This window comes from Stigmatopora argus, chromosome 3, assembly GCF_051989625.1.
Source record: "Stigmatopora argus isolate UIUO_Sarg chromosome 3, RoL_Sarg_1.0, whole genome shotgun sequence".
Taxonomy (NCBI): domain Eukaryota; kingdom Metazoa; phylum Chordata; class Actinopteri; order Syngnathiformes; family Syngnathidae; genus Stigmatopora; species Stigmatopora argus.
In genome coordinates this window covers 18,930,715-18,951,341 of record NC_135389.1, presented here as the reverse complement: position 1 = coordinate 18,951,341, position 20,627 = coordinate 18,930,715, and the positions used below count along the sequence as shown (strand labels likewise).

Sequence of the window (20,627 nt, the reverse complement as noted above, 5' to 3'; positions counted from 1 at the left end):
ACGCGTCTTCCTCTGATTGGCTGATTTTACCATGACGTCACAAGTACGTGGCCCTTTTCAACGCGCAGCTGCAGAAGTGGACCCTGGCGGACTAATCACAATCCCTTCCCCAAAATATCGTACGCCTTCCCCGGACTTCCTACCGGAGTATATAAGTAGCAGGGCTTTCGCTTCGTTTTCTGCTCTGTCTTTTCGTTGATGGTTAGACTCTGCGAGAGAAGGATGAAGTTCATCTTGGCCGCCACGGTCATCGTGGGCTCTTTAATTTTCCTCGCCTTCCCCAATGGCTCAGTGGCGGAGGACAAAAAGAAGGGCTCCAAAGTAACCGCTAAGGTGAGTTAGCCACTGATGAAACCGCAATGCTACCGCGGAGCTAAGATGCTAACGAGCTAATGCTAAACTGTCGCTGAGCCACGTCATAGCACAGCTTGCTAGCTTGGCCTGCGGCGTTAAAATCAAATCTGTTGTTTGCCGAGCTGGTGTTAAATTTCAAATAATAAAATGCACACGCGCTATTTTAACGGATGTTATTACTTTGGGCATGCTTTTACTCCACGTTATTTTACGTTTTTTTCCAGTGTGGCACACTTAGCATTTTGAGATTTTATATTGCTAGCTAGGTGCTTGCTGGCCGACACAAACTGACCAATCATTTTGACCATCTCTTTGCTTGATTTTTTTCCCCATTTTAATGCAATACTATTCATCTATTTTCTTTCTAGTACTCCTAACATGAAAATTGTTTTGTTGCAAACTCACCAGCTCACTTTGTTCTATTCTAACAACGGCATTTAAAATGGCAGCTGAACGTGAACGCACCACATATTTATACTAAAGAAATGTTTTTTTGTCTTAAGACAAGCCTTGTCATTTACAGGGATAAACATTGAGCGACATTCATGTAATTTGTCGTCAACCCACAGCAAAGACAGACTGTGCTATCCTGCTTGGTCACATTTTTTTTCAAACAGAAATGTCAGTCTTGCATTGTTAATTATAATCAGCGGCTTCCTGTTTTTAGGTATACTTTGACATGAAAGTTGGAGAAGAAAGCGTCGGAAGGATCGTCATCGGTGTATTTGGGAAGACTGTTCCTAAGACGGCTGAGAATTTTATGGCCTTGGCAACAGGAGAGGTAAAACCATGAATGTTAGGATGTCACAATTCCATATTTTTGCATGCGATTTTTGAGGATACCAAGTCCCAATTGAATACCGCTGATATTTTTATATTTTTAAGTTGATCAAAGCTACTCTAACAGCTTTCTTTTCACAAATCAGGAAAAAAAGATTCCAAATCCCTTTTTATTTTTATAATTTCATTGTCAATCTGTCCTTCAACCAAAAATAGACCAATTCTAGTTAAATATTTTGTTTTACATGAATGAAAAAAAATAATTTGGACATCTGAAGTCACAAATTGAGTGATATTTGACTAAGAATTTCGTAACTTGGATCTTTTTCGTATCTCGAGTCACTCATTTGCATATAAAAAAATTCACAAACCTGAAAATTTTGTACCTAGAGGCGTTCATAAGTAGAGGTATGACTGTATATGAATTTATAACTTTGAGCTGCTATTTCCTTATATAGTGGTACCTCTACATACCTCTTAATTCGTTCCAGGACTGAGCTCGTATGTCGATCTTCTCGTAACTCGAGCGAACGTTTTCCATTGAAATGAATGGAAAACAAATTAATTTGTTCCAACCCTCTGAAAAAACACCAAAAACAGGATATTGGATTGGAATTTTTTTTTCATTTCTTCTAATTCACCATCTATTAACAAAGTGACAAATAACTAGTGGTTTAATATTACTAAAATATGTTTAATATAACTAAAATTAGACGCATTTCGCGGAGGACACACAGACGACAGGGGCAGGCGGGCGAGGGTTCTTTATCCACGGCAACACACTTGTAAACGAACAAACAAATTTAAACTAACTTGGATTAATATATACAGACACTCGTGCGTGCGTAGAAGAAACTTGTGTGAAGAAATCGTTCAGTGCTCGTATATATCTGTTATACACGAAAGAGATGGGGCAAAAACATTTTTCTCATATTTAAAGCGAATTATTTGATCGAAATTTTCCTCGTATCTCGAGCATCTCGTAGGTAGACCTGCTCGTATGTAGAGGTACCACTGTATAACGTAAGACCTAACCAATCAAACGACAACGCTGGACTTTTGATATCTGGGGTTTTGTGGCTGTTTGCAGAAAGGATTTGGCTACAAAGGCAGCAAGTTCCATCGCGTCATCAAACAGTTCATGATCCAGGGAGGAGACTTCACCCGGGGAGACGGAACCGGAGGTGAGATACCACCCAGCTTCCCATCAGTCATAAAACTGGTATTGACAGTCTACGTATGTGATTTATTTGAAGGCAAGAGCATCTACGGTGACCGCTTTCCCGACGAGAACTTCAAGCTGAAGCATTACGGACCCGGCTGGTTGAGCATGGCCAACGCCGGCAAAGACACCAACGGCTCGCAGTTCTTCATCACCACCGTCAAGACCAGCTGGTTGGACGGCAAACACGTTGTCTTTGGAAAAGTGCTCGAGGGAATGGTGAGATTTTCGAACAGCCTCATGTGGGGAAATTGGATTTCTGGCCTTTTTGGTGGGTGTCTTTGACATTAAGCATTTAATTCTGTATGTGCTGAATAAGCTACAAAGTGTTTGTGGCTGGTTTGGTTTAAAAAAAATAATCGCATAAGTCGCAAAACCATTTCCAGTCTGAAAATTGAGTATTTTTTATCTGATTGTTACCATTTAGGACATTGTGCAAAAGATCGAGAACACTAAGACGGACAGTCGCGACAAGCCCCTCAAAGACGTCGTCATCGACGACTGCGGCGTGATCAAAGTGGACGAGCCCTTCGCCGTGGAAAAGGAATAAAAACTACTGCGGGGAAAGGGAGGGGGCTTCGGTTCTCAATGTGTGGGCGCCGGCAGCCAACTGGAAGCACCGGAGGCCATGTTGCCATCGCCATCGCAATCTGGCTACATTTACCGTCAAGCATTCCGAGGTGCGCTACCTTAAGGCTCATCCTGTTTTTTTATATATAAAACGAATTCCTTGAAATAAAGCTTCCAGGTTTTGTTATACTATTGTGAGATCTTTTGTTGGGAAGGGCATGTAATTCTCATTTTGATTTATAGAGGGCGTCATTGCCCTGAGAATAATCCAATGATGAAATGTCCAATTATAGTTTGTACTAGGTAGTAAAATAACGTACTTTTGCTTCCAAAAACGGCCCCAATTAACACAATATTTAAAAAATATGTGCAAAGAGCTGGATGAAAATGTTCGTCTTCCTGAAAAGTTCCGGGTCGAGCATTAATATCGATACATTGCTGTCACGTGACGTCAAACCGGAAGTACAATGAGTTTAATAGTGCACAGCTGCGTTAAATATTCCCGCACCTGACTTCTAACAAGTTACTGCGATGTAAACAAATGTTTTAATCCCTAGGTACGATAATTAAGAGTTTCATGCACATTTCTCGTCACTTTAAAATGTTCTAACGATTAGAATCCAATTTACTGCTAGTTTATTTGAGCTACTTCCGGTGTGTTGACGTTGAAATTAAACATGGGCAACAGACCACATTTTCTCATCGACTGCAAATTGTGCTCCATAAATGGAAAAAGAATGTACCAATTCACCAAAAAGACGGCGCAAAGTGAGTATACGTAAAATCCGGTTTTGTGCAATCATTTTCTGGCATAGTCACCATTTCATAGCATCTTTAAACTAGCAAGTTTATACATATTTATAGTGTAGTGACTGTTAACGGACTAAAGATAACTCTTTGCAATACATTTTATCAAAATGTGTTTGGATATCACTTTTCCAAATAGCTTTAACTTAAAAATGTCATGAGATAAAGCCATATTTGTAAACGATGAAAATGATCAGTATGAAAGTCGCTCGGAAGCGCTTGCAAAGGTGATTTAAACTACAAAATGTGGATGAAAACCATGCCCACAAATGATGTGTCATGTCTGCCATCTTATGGTGCCAAATAGTAACTACACGAGCTGCCAAATTTGCAGCCAAATTCCATAGAATTGCTAATTTGCCACTTAAAACTGTTAACTAAATGCCTATCCCTGATGTTTACTCGTGATAAACTGATGTGTATTTTCTTTATCCTCACTGAGGAAAAAATAACTCCTTCTTCCCGCTATGATGGCATACCTGTCAACCTCTGCCGATAACTGCCCTTATAAATGATTATGATTCCCCTTACAAACCCCCAAAAAAACTTACAAACACCGTACGCGTACGGTGTTTGTAAGGTTTTTGGGGGATTTGTAAGGGGAATCATAATCATTTATAAGGGCAGTTATCGGCAGAGGTTGACAGGTATGTGATGGTGATCCAGTTTGCCTTGCCAGGAAGTTAGCAGATGTGTTTTGCCCAAATCCATTCAGGCATCGAGTGACTCACCAGGACGGGGAACAACCACAGAAAAAAAAACCCTGGAATCTTTAAAGCCTCTCTTGTTTGCACTGCGCCGATTGGAGGGATTTTGCGCTGAAACAGTGTTGTTGTTCACCTAGCGGCCTGCGCCGTGCAGGCCGGACATATCTGACATAGCTTAGAGCGGCCGGCCTTTGTCGGCTAGATTAAACAAGCATCGCAGAGAATCGGCCAAAACAAAGAAAACCCGTCGTTTATATTTAGCCCCGCAACCTGCTTTTTCTCGTCTTTTTCTTATTTTAACTCTGCTAAAAATGGAGTCATTGAATTTAAGTCTTCATTTTAGCTGAATTAACTTCAAAGTTCTTCACATTTATGGAGGGAAAATATGTTTGATAGAGAAATAGCATATTTTCTTGACTTAAAGAAGTACTATTGACTGAAAAGTCAAGCACTTCTAACAAAACTGAAATGATCACATCACAAAATAAATAGCATAACTATTAGGGCGATATGATTCGTGCCACGATACAATAGTACTACATTTTATGACAACCAATGTGATTTTTTTTCGTATTACTTTGGAAAAAACAAATCAAAATGGACATAATTTATTTCTGAAACCTCATTCATTAAACACTCGTTTTTGTTTTATGGTGTTGTTTTATTAACAACAGATGCCCTTCATTTTTCCACTTTTTAGGACAAACGAGCTCGGTTTTACGGCACCCTTGTCAAAACAAAAATGAAATAGTAATTTAAATGTGTACAGCACAGGTGTCAAAGTGGCGACCCGGGGGCCAAATCTGGCCCACCGCCTCATTTTGTGTGGCCCGAGAAAGTAAATCATGAGTGCCGGCTTTCTGTTTTAGGATCAAATTAAAATGAAGAGTATAGATGTATATTACATTTCCTGATTTCCCCCTTTTTAAAGTCAATCATTGCAATATTTTCAATCCAATTTTATTTCTTTTGTGTTTTTAGTTCAAAGCGCATTTTGTAAGATTTAAAAATAAATATATAAATATTTTCCGTTTTCCACTTTGATATTGAACAGAATTAATAAATATATTTTGTTTCCATTTGAAATGAAAAACATGATTAAAAGAAATTTTCCATTACTAAGAAAAAAAAAGCTCATGTAAACATTGCTTTAGATCTATAAAAACTGACTATTTAGGGCTTTTGATCCAGTTCTTTTAATCCAATTAAAAAAAAAATCTAAGTATCAGATCTAAAATGGTCCGACCCACATGAAATGGAGTTGACGTTAATGCGGGCCGCGAACCAACCCGAGTTTGACACCCCTGGTGTACAGTAATCCCTCGATTATCGCGGTTAAAGCAGACCAGACATGGCCGCGATAAACGAAAAACCGCAAAGTAGGGTCACCCCAATTTAAAAAAAAAAAAACGATATATATATATATATATATATATATATATATATATATATATATATATATATATATATATATATATATATATATATATATATATATATATATATATATTACTTCAGTGCTGAGTTCGAGTAGCAAGCGGTGGATTTTTTAAAAATAAACTTGGATTAAAAGAACTGAATTAAAATCCCTGAATATTCAGTTTTTTCTATAGATCTAAAACAATGTTTATTTTAGCATTTTTTTAAATACATTTTTAGATTTTACAAAATGATATTTGAACTAAAAACACAGAAAAAATGGATTAAAAAATGACAATTATTGATTTAAAAGGGGGAAAATCAGGAAATTTAATATACATCTATACTCTTCATTTTAATTTGATCCTAAAACTGAAAGTTGGCACTCATGATTTACTTTCCCGGGCCACACAAAATGATGCAGCGGGCCAGATTTGGCCCCCGGGCCGCCACTTTGACACATGCGATGTAGAGTATGAATGAGCGACAAAATCGGCCCGATCGGACCCCCTAGCGGGCCACTTCGGGCCGCACTTTCAACGTAAAGGGAGATTGGACATGTTGCGGTAGCATAAGCAGTGGCTAAAAAGTGTTGGGTCACGTCCACAAAGATAAGCAAAGACAAACAGCGGCAAAGGGAAACGGCTCGATGGGATAATATAAATATCCAAAACCGGCGGCGTGGGAAAGGTCAGCGTGGGAACTGCGCCCCGTCGGAAGTGGCCGACTTTTGGTGCGAGCGCATCCGACTCCAAAGCCGTTCCGCCGCTCGCTCATTGTTCTCCCGCTTCCTTCGGGCCGCCTTTCGCCGTCAGCTTTTTCTCCGAGGCGGTTCCCGCCATTTTCCCCAGCGCGGCTCCACGCTAGCCGCGCCGGCTAATTTCTGTCGGGACCCCCCGCCGGGCTCGGCCATTGTCTTCCGTGGGAAGCGGCGGGGCTTTTCTCACACGCTCCAGGTCTAGAGTTTCCAGGGAAAGAAAAAAAAAGCCTGGAAACTCGGCCGTTGTTTTTAGCTTCGTCGGTTTGACCGTTTTGACTTTTCGAGCGAAGCGAAACTCCAGTTGCGACGTTGCGTCTGGAAAAAAATGGCTGTACAGTGGTACCTCGACATACGATCTTAATCCGTTCCGGGACTGAGATCGTATGTCGACCTTTTCGTAACTCGAGCGAACGTTTCCCATTGAAATGAACAGAAAACAAATGAATTCGTTTCAACCCTCTGAAAAAACACAAAAAACACGATATTGGATTGGAAAAAATGTTTTATTTCTTCTAATTCGCCATCTATTAACAAAGTAACACATAACTAGTGGTTTAATAGTCATAAAATGTGTTTAATATAACTAAAATTGGGCAGATTTTGCCGACGGGAGACAGAGACGTACAGAGGGGGCGGGGGGTTCGGTTTATTTCTCCACAACAACGCACTCGTAACGGAACAAACTAATTTAAATGAACTTGGATTAATATATACAGACACACTCAAACATACGTTTAATGTAACTTTACACAAAACTGAATTCTAATTTTGTTTTAATTTTTTATACCTTTGTTCTGGGCGGGTTAGTTGTTTGCCACGCCTCCACCCTCACGTTCGCTATCGATGGACTGTTTGCTGTTGTACTATTCCCTTCAAAATATTCCGAAAATGATGCACACAAATGTCCTCACAATAGGATAACGCACGACCACTTGCCAACGAGAAGTAGTCTTGAATGAGCGATCGCGGAAGCTAAGAGGCTAAGGAAGGAATAACAGCCTACACACGTATTGATTGTGGGTAATGAAGTTTTATTCTGAGAAAGGGTCCCATTGGCTATCATCGGCTGTGTGCACGAGTATACTTCATTACCCAGAAATCCCTCTTTTTGCCCGCGCATGCGTGTTGTGCGTTTCCTGGTCGAAACGCGTCTGAATAAATCGTTCAGTGCTCGTAGATATCTGTTATTCACGAAAGAGATGCGGCAAAAAAAGACAGTGCGCTACAATGATAAACAGCCTCTCATGTCATGGCCACCTGGCTTCTTCGCATCTCGACATTTTGATTGTATCGTGGGCGAATTATTCGATCTAAATTTCCATCGTACCAGGAGCATGTCGTAGGTAGAGCTGATCTTTGGTCGAGGTACCACTGTATTTGGAAATTCCAAGCACTTCTTTGGCCTTGACTGTGGCTTTTAAACAAAAACATTTTTGTTGACGTTTTATGAGCAGATTTCCCTTTTAGGCTGGCTTTTGACCTCTGACCTCGGTCAAATGCGGCTCATCTCCATGTGGGAGTGTATAGCGATATTTGCTTTTGGGAAATGGATTTGCGTCATGACATCATGTTTTAGGGATATTTATAGGCCTAATGTTTCATTTCACATGACCGATTGTACCATTTTTGTAGTCGTACGCCCTTGACCTCTCAAATAATGATGAAATAAAGAAATAGCAGGCAACTGGATTCTCTGGAATTTGACCTCCTTATTCTCTTTTTTAGTATTTAAAGAGCATTTGGACTGGGAGAAGGCGCATGAGATTGGACATTCAGCGTCGGCAAAGATTTCAGATGAAAAAAAACAACAAAGAACCGTCTTCCCGGTGAGTCTATTACGCAATTGGAATTTCGGTGGAACGTGTTGATGAATGGAATTGCAGGCTGAAAAGAAACTTTAAAAAAAACTAAAAAAAAAACTCCAATTCGTTATGTGCTACGGTCAGCATTTTGGCATGGCGACTCCAAACCAACCGTTGCCAAGTTCATAGCAGGCCTGTCTTTTGTTCTCTTGAGCTTTGCGCTAGTCACGAGCAAACAATAATCCCGTGAACAAAAACCAACCCAAACCAGGCCACTGGAGCAATTTTTCTTGCAAATTGTGGCGACCTCGCTATTGTTTACACACAGGCTATCTTTGTGGACTCAACAAAAGAAAGTAAGTTTTTTTGTGTGTGTCACAGCCGTGCCAGATCAGATGACGAGTTATGGGTATTCTTTATCCTCTGCAAAAATTGAATGGGGAAAGAGGAGGAATATGGGAAAAACTGCATTTTAGTGTTGGTGTACTTTTGTTTTGTATCAGCTAATCTTGAATCAGATTGAATCAGAATGCAGTTTTGTTGTGACAAACACTCATTTTGATCATCGATTAAGCACGTTATTTTTGGGATGGTTCACTATTTGACTCACATATAAGTCATATTTTCATCTCATCATTACGCCCACTAAATTTAACAAAAACATTTTTTTTTCATTTATAAACCAGACTGAACTATAAACTACTGGTGTCCATGTTGCATTATGGGATATTTACACTTAAAGACATGCTTATCATCAGCCTGCAAAAATAAGCCACGCCCACTAAATCTAACAAGAAAAACTTTTTTTTAAATGTATAAACCACACTGAACTATAAACTGCTGGTGTCCAGGTTGCATTATGGGAAATTCACACCAAAAGACACGCTTATCATTAGACAGTAAAAATCTGCATATAAGCCACGCCCACTCATTTTAACCCCCAAATCAATTTTCTACATACAAACCAGTCAGTCACAACCGGGAACGAACATTTTCAGCACTAAATCGAATAAAAACGTATGCCAGAAATACGACAGGACAGGCTCGACTTTCGGCATTAGCTTCGATGGCGAAAGAAAAGAAGGAAGAAAGAAAGGAGGATGGATATCGTGTACACTTAAAAAGGATTTTTGGTGAGTAAAATATGGCTATATTCCTAAATAATATTTCAATTGTATGAGGTTATTATTGATTATTTTTTATGTGTGGCAGCTGTAGCTGCAGTAGAGGTTTTATAGCCATAAAATAGTTTTTGCTGAAGGCGTCACTAGGAAATGCACAGACCGCCACTGGTACAAACCACATTGAGATATAAACTTCTGATGTCCACGTTGCATCATGGGATATTTACACTTAAAGACATGCTTATCATGAGCCTGTAAAAATCTGCAGATAAGCCGTGGGAGAAAAAGAAATGGAAATTACGTAATCATGGGTCGCACAGTCCTTGCTAGTCTGTCACCATCTTCCTAAGTGACCCCCATGTGGCCCCCCCGTCTCGCCGACCATCACCAGTCAAGCAAGCTGGCATCGCTAAGGTGCCAGGATCAAGTAGCCCGTCCGGCTATCTTGTTACTGATCAGATAATCTGGTTGGCACAAGGACTTTCCATTCCACGTTACATAACGGCGGTGCGACGTTTGCTTGTTGGGGGGCCGCTCGAGTCATTTTAAAGCCATGAGCTCAAAAAAAGATGTTCAATTCTCTATTTGAGGAACTTGTAACATTTCAGATTGGAAACAACATAACCGCCCAACTCATTTGGAAGCCTGTCGTTGTAAATGTGTAATGTGCTCAATAAAAATAGCGGCACCACACCTAGAAAGATAATCACGGCACGTAAAGAATTAAGGTGTAAGAAAGAATAAGTGCAGAAATGTAGGTCAATCCCTCGGGGTAAAGCAAACTAAGGGGAGAGGTTGTCTCGGTGTTGCATATAGTAGGAATGCTTGTGGGGGCATGCACAATTTGATGGTTTGCTCTTGCTGGGGGGTTCAAACAATAACGTAAAATCAAAGCAAAATTTGCATTACGAAACCAAATTTTCATTTGCCTCGTGGCATTGGCGCCACAAGAAAGATGGTGTTCTCGAATTCTCATGTGATGCTGGAGAAAAAAGATGGTGGGTGGGGGAAGAAGGAACCATTCACGTGGAGGGGTCTTAAAATGGACATTAAATCTCGATTTTTAAAAAATATTATTTTTAAACATTTGGCTGCTATTAGAGACAATGCACTCTTAAAGTGTTTTAATTGGAGAATTAAAATCTAGTGGTATTAAATTATTTTTGGGGAGAAAAATCTGTACAACCGTCTTTTTCAATGCAATTTTTAAAAGTATTTAAAATAAGAAATTTTACATGACTTAAAACATATTTATTTGAAATGGTTAGAATAGCTAGAAATCACCATTGATTTATTAGCGTTAAATATTCGATATACACTTTTGTACTATTCCAACAACATTTAACATTTTTCAAAAACACAAGTTTGAGTTCACTTCAGCTCAACATAAACATATAATGAGTGTATTTACAAAACGTCACTAAATACGAACGACATAAAAACGTCATCACGCCAAACCTTAAAAACATGTTTTTATAGTTTGCTAGTTCCTTTTGTTTGTTTACATGGCGTGACTGAACTTTGAAGGCGGAGTCACCCACAATGCACCGCGACAGCTCCTTCCTATAAATAGCGTGACTCGCCGTTATCACGAGCAGTTTGCTGCCTCAAATCATGTCATTCAACCGCTAACTTTGAACTCAACATTCACTAAAACTTTGTCGTTCGCCCCGTGCATAGCTTTTATGCATAATATTTTTTGTTCCGAATAAAACCTTTTTTTAATTTTTATTTTTTTTCGTCGAAAAAGAAAGCAAAACAGGACATTAGAAAGCTGTCGTCGAAGCTGTCATGTTGAATACAGACGAAAGGTAGGAAGTGCCTCTTGCTGTTTTTAAGCACACTTTAACGTCTGTTTCAATGCCACTTGTGTCATTTAGCTGGCTTTTCTTCCTTTTTTTTGCTCAAGTTGAGGATCGTAAACAAAAGCTAATGTTAAAGAAAAGAAAACAAGACTGACGACATGCGCGTCTTTGAGTTTTTATTACTTCCTCAATGTGGAACACCTGGAAAGCTTCATCAAGGCCCCTTAATTTTTTGTTATTGTTTTGTTTTTGTATGTGTTTACATCAAATTTTGGTATATGCTTAAATAAAAAAGTTACATAATGTTATTTTTGTCACCTAAATGGTCAAAACTTTGCCCTACGGCACAATGTTTTGGGGCTGTATATATTTTAATAATTGAAATATTGAAAATATGATATTAAAATCATTTTTTCTAAACCTAATATTAATGAATACATTGATGAATAAGATCTGAATAAAAAGAAAAGGAGCGCACTAAAAGCCGATTTCCGCCATATTGGAAACGTTGGCATATTTTTGACCTGTGACCTTTCCTCTTTCTCTTATTGTATCTCCTATTCTTCAACTTTGTATTCAATGGTTTTACCCGCTCTGAAATTATCGTAAAATTCGCTTTCCGACATCTCTATGTTTTCATGTCAATATCCCGAAATGTAATCAGTTTTTGTCATCAATCCCTTTATTCGTTCTTCAGTTATCTGGAACCCAAACATGAAATGACAGATGTAACTAGCGTCGTTCGTGGCGGCCAGCGAGTCCCATCAGTGCCTTCGAAAGAGTTAAATAGCATCTAACTGTCACTCTAAAGCGCACAGTTTTGAGGAGTTGATGTCCAAGTAACTCCTCTGTAACGTGACACTAGCACGCCTCGTTTATCCGCTCGTCACGCTACCGTCTGACGACGTGTTGCGCTCGTGTCAGCAAAAAAAGGCATCGCAGAGGGCCCGTGTCATTTGCTGGCTTTTTCCCCCTCTTCGCCGTCAATGGTTTCAATCACTCCCAAACGTGCCTCCGTTGCCTTGCGGAGACGGCGGTCAAATTTTCCGCCACGGCGGCCAAACCGCACGGCGCCGTGCCAGTGTTCATCCGGGGTGAACGCTCTGCCCGGGGCGCGCTGAAGCCAGATGGCAAACGGGCGGGAAAACATTATCCCGGATGCGTTCGGGCCAATTGCTTTTTCTCCAGACACCGAATAGTTTTTTTAAATTATTTTTTAAGAGGCAGGTAATTGGACGACTATTCTTTCCCGTGTGCAGTCGTTTGGTCGCCGGTCTTTTGGTCGCCGTCTTTTGGTCGCCGGTCTTTTGGTCGCCGGTCTTTTGGTCGCCCGGACCGCGACAACGGGCGACCAAAAGACCGGCGACAAAACAAGGTAAAACAACAAGGTCTACGCATCAATAAAAGCCAACAATGGCCATGAGCAGTTTCACTAAGCCGAGTTTGTATGTACATGCGTTGTCCCTTTAAGAAGCTACGTCAGTCAGGGTCTTAACAAGTTCTCCAACAAAACACAATAAAGGTACGAGAAATTTTGAGCTTTTCTTTAGCCTAATAATTAATAGGACATTAAGTATGACTAAATAATAATTCACAGTTTGTATTTAGGGAATTTGAGCAACGATTTAAATGGTAATTATCAATAACCTTCCGGGCGACCAAGAGACCGGCGACCAAACGACCGAGTACCATTCTTTCCAATGGCAACAGAGTTATATTTTAGTCCTAACCGGATTCTGAGTTTCTTGTCTTCGCATCACATCGGACACGCCTTCAACTCGCCCGGTTTGACATCACGTCGTTCCTGAACTACCCATTGTGCTCTATAGAAGATTTTCCGGTCTTCTGGGGGTGTTTTGTTCCCCGTGTGTCTCTTGGCAGCCTTTCAAATTGTCCACGCTCGTCCTTAAAAAAAAAAAAAAACAACAACTCCCAAACAGTCAATTTGATCCTACCTAAGCGACGCCAGGAAGTGCCGCCGCGCCATCTGAAATCGTAAAAGATGGCCTCGCGGGGGTCGACCGACCCTCTTAAAAACATAACCTATATTCTGTTTTTAGGACGACCTCGTCGACCTTTGGGTTCGGGGGCGGGGCGTCGGCGAGGCCGCCTTAAATGTCAGAGTGTTGCCTTTCACAACAAGCTGGCACATCCACAGGGTTGAGTCCGTGGAAAAAAACAAGACAAGCATCTCATGTTGGCCAGCGTCTCGTATCGCTTCCTCCATCTGTGTCCTGCCCGTCCGTCTCTCTTCCCCGTGCTTCTTAATTGATGACTTTCTCTCTAGTGCAGGGGTGTCCAACTCACTTTGGTTGGCAGACCGCAGATCTCATCTGGGCCAGGTCATTTTAAGCCCAAAAAGTTCACTTACTAGCCACCATTGTGAGATGAGCCTCCACAGGCCAATTTGAGGAAATTGGACATCTATCATTGTCGTTAAATGTGTTTTGAACATCGATTGGGCCATATATAACAATAGGACACGTCGTTTTTGGTGGAAATAAACAGTACACGGTCGATTGGTCACCGGTCTTTTGGTCGCCCGAAAGGTAAGTGATAATTACCATTGAAATCGTTGCTCAAATTCCCTAAATACAAACTGCGAATGACTATTTAGTCATACTTAATGCCCTAGTAATTATTAGGCTAAAGAAAAGCTCCAAATTTCCCGGACTTGTATTGTTTTTTGTTGGAGAACTTGTTAAAACCCTGACTGACGTAGCTTCTTAAAGGGACAACGCATGTACATACAAACTCTTCTACACTCACACGTCGGCTCAGTGAAAGTGCTGTTGGCTTTTATTGATGCGTAGACCGTGTGGTTTTACCTTGTTTTGTCGCCGGTCTTTTGGTCGTCGGTCTTTTGGGCGGCGGTCTTTTGGTCGCCCGTTGTCGCGGTCGGGGTGACCAAAAGACGGCGACCAAAAGACAGCGACCAAAAGACCGGCGACCAATCGACCGCACATGGAAATAAACAATAGGTGGCTGCACTTCCACTCCCGTTCGCTAGTCGGCAGCACTCACTAAAAAGTGAGGAAGTGATAGAAAATAGGCCATATTCTGTTCAAACATGAAACAAAGCAAGCTTCTTGAGGTAGGTCTCCTATTCCAGTTATTCACATGCAGCCCGGGACATATCGTACTATAGCATAACTATAATTCATGTCATGTCATGTACTAATTGGCGAGCGACGCTTGTGAAAAATGGTCGTAACCCTTACATGGCGACATTGTTCACATACTTGTGAATGCAGAGAAGCAGAATCTACTGACTAGACCTGGGATTTAAGTCTAACCCAAAGTCTATTCATATCTGGCTCTTTGACAGCCAAACAGGGCCTTTTCTAAAATGCACAATTTAGTTTTTTTTGCGTCACTCACTAACTGCCGGTCTCTCCTTGTGTGTGTGCAGTTCCTGGTTAGCGGCCTCGCGGCTGTCCGGCTCCGTTCCCCCCCCTCCGGGGCCTCAGTGGTGCTCCTGATGCCCCTCACCCACAGCTGAAGATCCCGGGTGGGCGAGGGACGGTCAGGGATCACTCTCTCGGCACGCTAATACACAAGGTGAGTCGCCGCAATTGGCCTTGCGTGGTTTTTATTTATTTATTTATCATCACACCATCTCAGCGCAAAATACTTCTTTTTTTTTTTTTTGCGTGCATAGAACAAAGTTTGCATATAAAGCTTGCTAAACGGTAACTGGATGACTCTAATGCCGTGGGATATTTTAGGCTAATGTACTTTTGTTTGTTAAATGTACTCTTCAAGTTAAACAGGTTTGGTTAAATACACAGTGTGTCTTTCTCAGTTTGTGGTTTTTGCGAGTAAACCTGACTTTGTCCGTCAATGCGTTAAATGGACATTATTTTTGATCCCCTTCAAATGGTAACGCTTTAAAGTGCCACTCTCACGGGTGTTGCACACTTAATTAAATGATAGAATGACGTCAGACTATTCCAAAATAAAAGCAAAACTCCCTCGGTATGCCTCTGCATAGTTGAGACCGATGACGTGATAAGTCAGATGGAAAAAAAAAAAGATTTTTATCGGCAATATAGGTATTAGAGCAATTTACTACACCACTCGTATTAACCATCTTTCTCAATTGAAAAATAATTAAATATCTTGGAGAGAAAAAAAAGAAGGTTATGGGTCAGTAAAATAGGTCCTGATTTGATAGTGGGTCTTGAAGAAAAAGTTCCACCTGTAGAATTTCCACTGTACTTTTAGTTTTACAAAGTATCCATGGTGGCTCTTCTCTTCATCTGTGCCCAATTCAATGCCTGAATGAAAATATTCACTCCAGTCATTTCAATTTGAGCACTTTGGGACGCACCCGAACACAAGCCAGTGTGTTTACGTCGCACCCGGGACATGTGACTGGGCTCCCGGATTAGACACGTATAAGTGGCTCATTGTCTTCCCCGTGTCTTCATCAGATATGAAATACAGACGTTGAATTGAAAAATTCAAATCGTCAGCAAGGAGAAATTAATTTTCATCTCAGCTGTGTAGCCCCGCCCCTTCCAATGATTACCACTCCAACTGCTTACGAAAATAGTATTTTTCACCCAAAAACGTTTAAAACGAAATTGTCAAAAGGACCGCTTCTCATATGGGATTTAGCAATAAGGGCGTTGGGCGTCACTTGATTCTGCTTCAAAAGGATGTGCAGTTAATGGATGTGACTAATTTGATCTAAACATGAAATGCTGATTAATGTCGTTTGGATATGCCATTGTTTTGTCTTTTGCCATTTGTCTTAAATGTCAAAACAGCCAAAGTTGCACATATCAAAAAAGCAGCTTCTTTATTTATTTATGTTTTATAATGGGAAAAATTGTATTTTTTGGCTTAATTTTTTTATATAATGATAAAAATTATATTTTTTGGCGTCTTTATTTTTATAATGGGAGAAATTTTATTTTTGGCTTCTTTATTTTTTTTATTTTTTTATAATGATAAAAATAGTAATTTTTGCTTTATTTTTTTTATAATGATAAAAATATTTTTTGGCTTTATTTTTTTTTATAATGATAAAAACAGTATTTTTTGGCTTTATTTTTTTTATAATGCATGAAAATGTTATTTTTTGGCGTCTTTATTTTTGTATATTTTTTATAATGATTAAAAAAAAATCGGCTTCTTTATTTATTTATTTTTATAATGATAAAAATTGTATTTTTTGGCTTCTTTATTTTTTTATAATGATAAAAATGGTATTTTTTGGCTTCTTTATTTTTTTATAATGATAAAAATGGTATTTTTTGGCTTCTTTATTTTTTTATAATGATAAAAATGGTTATATTTTGGCTTCTTAATTTTTTTATAATGATAAAAATGGTGTTTTTGGGCTTCTTTATTTATTTTATTTTTTATAATGATAAAAACGGTATTTTTGTTAAGAACATGGAATCTTACAAAAGGCAAGGTTTTTCCAAAAAGTGGCCATGTTGTCACCTGACTAAACCCAGCGCTTGTCTCCCCAGAACGGAAAGTTGACGGTGACGCGGGCCCCGGAGGTGAAGGGGAACCCCCCACGACTACGATTCCATTACCAGCTGAGCGAGCTGCGCTCGGCCTTCTGGGATACGGCCCTTTCGGGAGACAGTCTCTTTCTGGAGATTCCTGCCGGCCCGCTCGTGGAAGGCAGCAAAGAGGGGTGAGGAGTGCTTCATTTAATTGCTACTTGGATTTTGGTTTTTTATAAGTAGTCATAGTTTACATTGAAAGGGCATAATTGCGTCCACAATCTTTAATGCTAAAAGGGATGAATTGTGATGTCACTTTGGAGAGTCGAGTATTTTGCTAAGTGTGAAAAGTTGAAGAGGTCAGCATGCTCTTGCGTCCGCGCCAGTGTTTGAATATTATGTAAAGAGCGAGAAGGTCTCTTATGTAAAAGGAGCGCCTCATCGGCACCCCCATCCCGTCACGACTGACGGACGCCGCTTGTCCTTTTTCAGGCTCACCGCTCTGCTGGAGTTTGCCGAGGAGAAGCTGAAGGTCAACGCCGTCTTCCTCTGGTTCCGCAAAAGCCGAGAAGATCGAAGTAAGATTTGAGTTATTATTATTATTTTATGAAATCCCGCCGAGCGTATGACGTCGGGATGTCCCCAAACTATTCTCTAAGAGGGCCCATTTTCATGATTTCAATGACCTATCGGAATCGGGTTTGAAGGATGAATTGATTGGCTTCCATTGACGCATGTAAAATACAAAAGTACCGTATTTTCACGACTATAAGGCGCACATAAAAGTCTTAAATTTTCTCCAAAATAGACAGGGCGCCTTATAATCCAGTGTACTTTATATATGGAAAAAAAATTAAAATGTGTCATTCATTGAGGGTGCGCCTTATAGTCGTGAAAATACGGTAATTTGGTTTTCTCAATTTTTGTGTTCATGAGCGGGTGTCACCAGAGGTCGCTCACGCAAAATCAAATTTATCGTATTTTCACGACTATAAGGCGCACATAAAAGTCTTAAATTTTCTCCAAAATAGACAGGGCGCCTTATAATCCAGTGCGCTTTATATATGGACCAATACTAAAAATGTTATCACGATAAAATAAAATAAATGAGTCGATAGGGTACACCATCCTCTACAGCTCTCACAACTACGGCAAGCAGCCCCCGACTCTACTATTTTCCCCGTAGAAAAAGTACTGCGCAGTGACTGCTGGGATATATAGTTCTTTTGTCAATACACCCAGTATGACGGCAAACACACTAATTTGGTGCTTGCCGTCATTCCGACTGGATTTACAAAAGAAATCCTGCCGCTCGATGTTGGCGTCAAGAGCATTCAAAGCTAGACTGTGAACTATATATATTTATTATATATGGATGAATATCGAACAGCAATAGCGCTGGCAACTACGGCAAGCAGCCCCAGACTCTATTTCCGTTGCTAAACAAAGTACAACCGAACTCAGTTTTGCTTCCGTTGCCTTTTTAAAAACGTGTTTTTAGCATGTCGGTGTAGTATGTATGTTTAAGCTGGTGTATGTTTTGCCATTCCTGGCTGCGTCTATAAAAACGGTGCGTCCTTTGTGTGTTTAAAATACAGAAATAGCACTCGTTACTGACACTGCGGCTAAAAATACCATGCGCTATATAGTCGTCAAAATACGGTAAGCGTTTATTTTCTTGATTGCGAGCCAAAACGTTCCGCATAATACTCCACCCCCCAAAAAATGCGAACAGATCAAAAGTTTAGAAACACGTCACCATTCAGATCGATCGGGCGAGAAGTGGCCCAAAACTTTTGTCTGTGGCTAATTGGATTTCGACATCCCTCGCCGTCGTCGACGGCGGCCGACCGACCCGGAAGTGTACTGACTGACGGCGTCCTCGTTGGTCTCCCCCTAGCGTCCATCATCAGGACATTCCACTACATGGGCTTTGAGATGGTGAAACCTGGCAACCCGTCGGTTCCGCCTCGGCCCGACTTGGCCTTCATGCTTTACTCTCTGGACAGCGGCGGCAGCTCGGACGAGGACTGAACTCAGCCCCGAGGCCCCTCTTAATGATGGGGGGGGTCAGAGGGTCTCGTTTTATTTTTGTATTTTTCTTTTTGAGACTGCCAGCAAAATGGCTGGAAACTGGTGACGGCTTATTTTCCCGTTTTAGCCGCGCAAACGGCATTCCCACGTTTTGAAGATGCGCGCATCTCCCCGAGAGACTTTTGGGGAAAAAAAATGGTGGTCGTCGACGGCGCTAGACGTCCAATCCGTCGGGACGTGGAGCGCGGTGGACGGCAGCCACAGAGCGTTTGTGCCTCTTTTGTTACTGTTTGGAGTCTTATGGCGGAATGTCTTCCTTTTAATTCCTGTACAACAAGAAAACCTGAGGCTGTTGCGATATTTGAATACAGTTTAGACATCATTTTTTTGGTTTGGGGGTTTTCAGTTAGCACTTTCAAGTAAATGCCAAAGAAGATTTTATCTTGGCTTGGGGATTATTATCATTGTTGGAAACAACAAACACATTAAGCGTTATTTCTCCAGTTATATAAAAAAAAGAAAGTGTATTTCTATGGAAGCTTATTGGGTTTACCTTAAAAATAAGCACTGGTTTTGAAAAACAAAGAAGAAGAAAAATTAATTCAAAAAAACAACCCGAGAAAATAAAAAGAATTTTAAAAACGAAGAAAAAAATTAATTCAAAAAACAACCTGAGAAAAAAAAAGAATTTTAAATAGGAAGAAAAAAAATAATAAAAAAAACAACAACCCTAGAAAATGAATTAATGTGAAATGACTGATGTTTCAAATAATTCATTAAAAAAACAACCCAAAAATTAATTAATTTGAAAAACGGAGGTTTCAAAAAATAATTAATTAAAAAAACAACCCCAAAAATTAAATAGTAATTTGAAAAACCGCTTTATTTTTATTTTTTTTAGGTGAATGCAATAATCTTCTGTAATCTTTAACGCTGCTTGTTCGTTTTTGGTTTATATTTTTAAATTTAAAAAACAACCGAAAAACAGAGAAAAAAATAATAATTCAAAAAACAAACCCACAAATTAATAAATTTGAAAAACGGTCAGGGCTTTTTTAAAGGTGAATTTAATAAGCTTCCGTATATTTCTCTCTCATTTTCAGGTATTTATTGTTTGTTTTCCAATAACCTAGTTGGGCAGTTCATATTGCGATTGAATCTTCTTGAGTTGAGGAAACTAAAAAATGAAAGAAAAAAAAAACAATAAAAAGTGAAAATTGTTATTTTGGGAGGTGCTTGTATTCATTTGAAACGTCAAAATGGAAAAGATGAATGGCTTTTATGTTTACGCTGGATGAAATAGGGAAAAAATAGTCACATTTGCTAACGTCACTCATGAATTTATCATTTTGTTGTTTTTCTTGTGCAAGCACAATCTTATCAAGATATTAATTTGGACTCTTGGGGATGTTCTTATCTGAAAAGTCATTTTTTTATGACATCTGCAAATATTCTTGGACAGATCAAAAGGAAATTTGGTGGGTAAATACTCCGAAAGTAGCATAATTTAAAATAAATCATCTAAACAAATTGTTACAGTCCTAATTAATTAAGTGATGAATTAATAGTTTCTCCATTATTCATAGATAGACACATTTTTTTAGGTTTTCTAGCGATGTCAATTTGCGAGCCCAATTTTTTTATTTTTTTTGGTCTTACGCCTGGTTCATTGCGGACTTATTGTTGACTGTAGGCTTCGATTTAACCACTAGAGGGCACGCGCATGCTTCAGTTTTTTTCATTATTGTTGAGCTTTTTTGGCTGTGTATCATTTT

The 20,627-nt window shown here is 39.8% G+C and overlaps 2 protein-coding genes across 2 annotated transcripts; both read left to right on the top strand.

The window, feature by feature from the left end:
- The first annotated feature begins 81 nt into the window (after window positions 1-81).
- ppib (peptidylprolyl isomerase B (cyclophilin B)) lies at window positions 82-3,113 on the top strand. The gene is made up of 5 exons (XM_077595565.1): window positions 82-333; window positions 1,022-1,135; window positions 2,225-2,318; window positions 2,391-2,575; window positions 2,784-3,113. The coding sequence occupies exons 1-5, from the start codon at window positions 199-201 to the stop codon at window positions 2,904-2,906; spliced, it is 651 nt and encodes a 216-aa protein (XP_077451691.1). The 5' UTR covers window positions 82-198; the 3' UTR covers window positions 2,907-3,113.
- An 8,027-nt stretch (window positions 3,114-11,140) lies between these two features.
- LOC144070969 (ornithine decarboxylase antizyme 2-like) lies at window positions 11,141-20,075 on the top strand. The gene is given in 6 exon segments (XM_077595566.1): window positions 11,141-11,356; window positions 14,763-14,829; window positions 14,831-14,911; window positions 16,837-17,009; window positions 17,311-17,396; window positions 18,719-20,075. Coding segments are annotated over 6 exon segments (561 nt in total). The 5' UTR covers window positions 11,141-11,336; the 3' UTR covers window positions 18,853-20,075.
- The last annotated feature ends 552 nt before the right edge of the window (window positions 20,076-20,627 follow it).

What these genes read in the sequence shown, in the direction of transcription:
- ppib (XM_077595565.1), top strand. Translation starts at nt 199, where the DNA reads ATGGTTAGACTCTGCGAGAGAAGGATGAAGTTCATCTTGGCCGCCACG. An exon ending in GCTCCAAAGTAACCGCTAAG is followed by an intron (nt 334 to 1,021) that starts GTGAGTTAGCCA and finishes TCCTGTTTTTAG; the next exon opens with GTATACTTTGACATGAAAGT. An exon ending in CCGGGGAGACGGAACCGGAG is followed by an intron (nt 2,319 to 2,390) that starts GTGAGATACCAC and finishes ATTTATTTGAAG; the next exon opens with GCAAGAGCATCTACGGTGAC.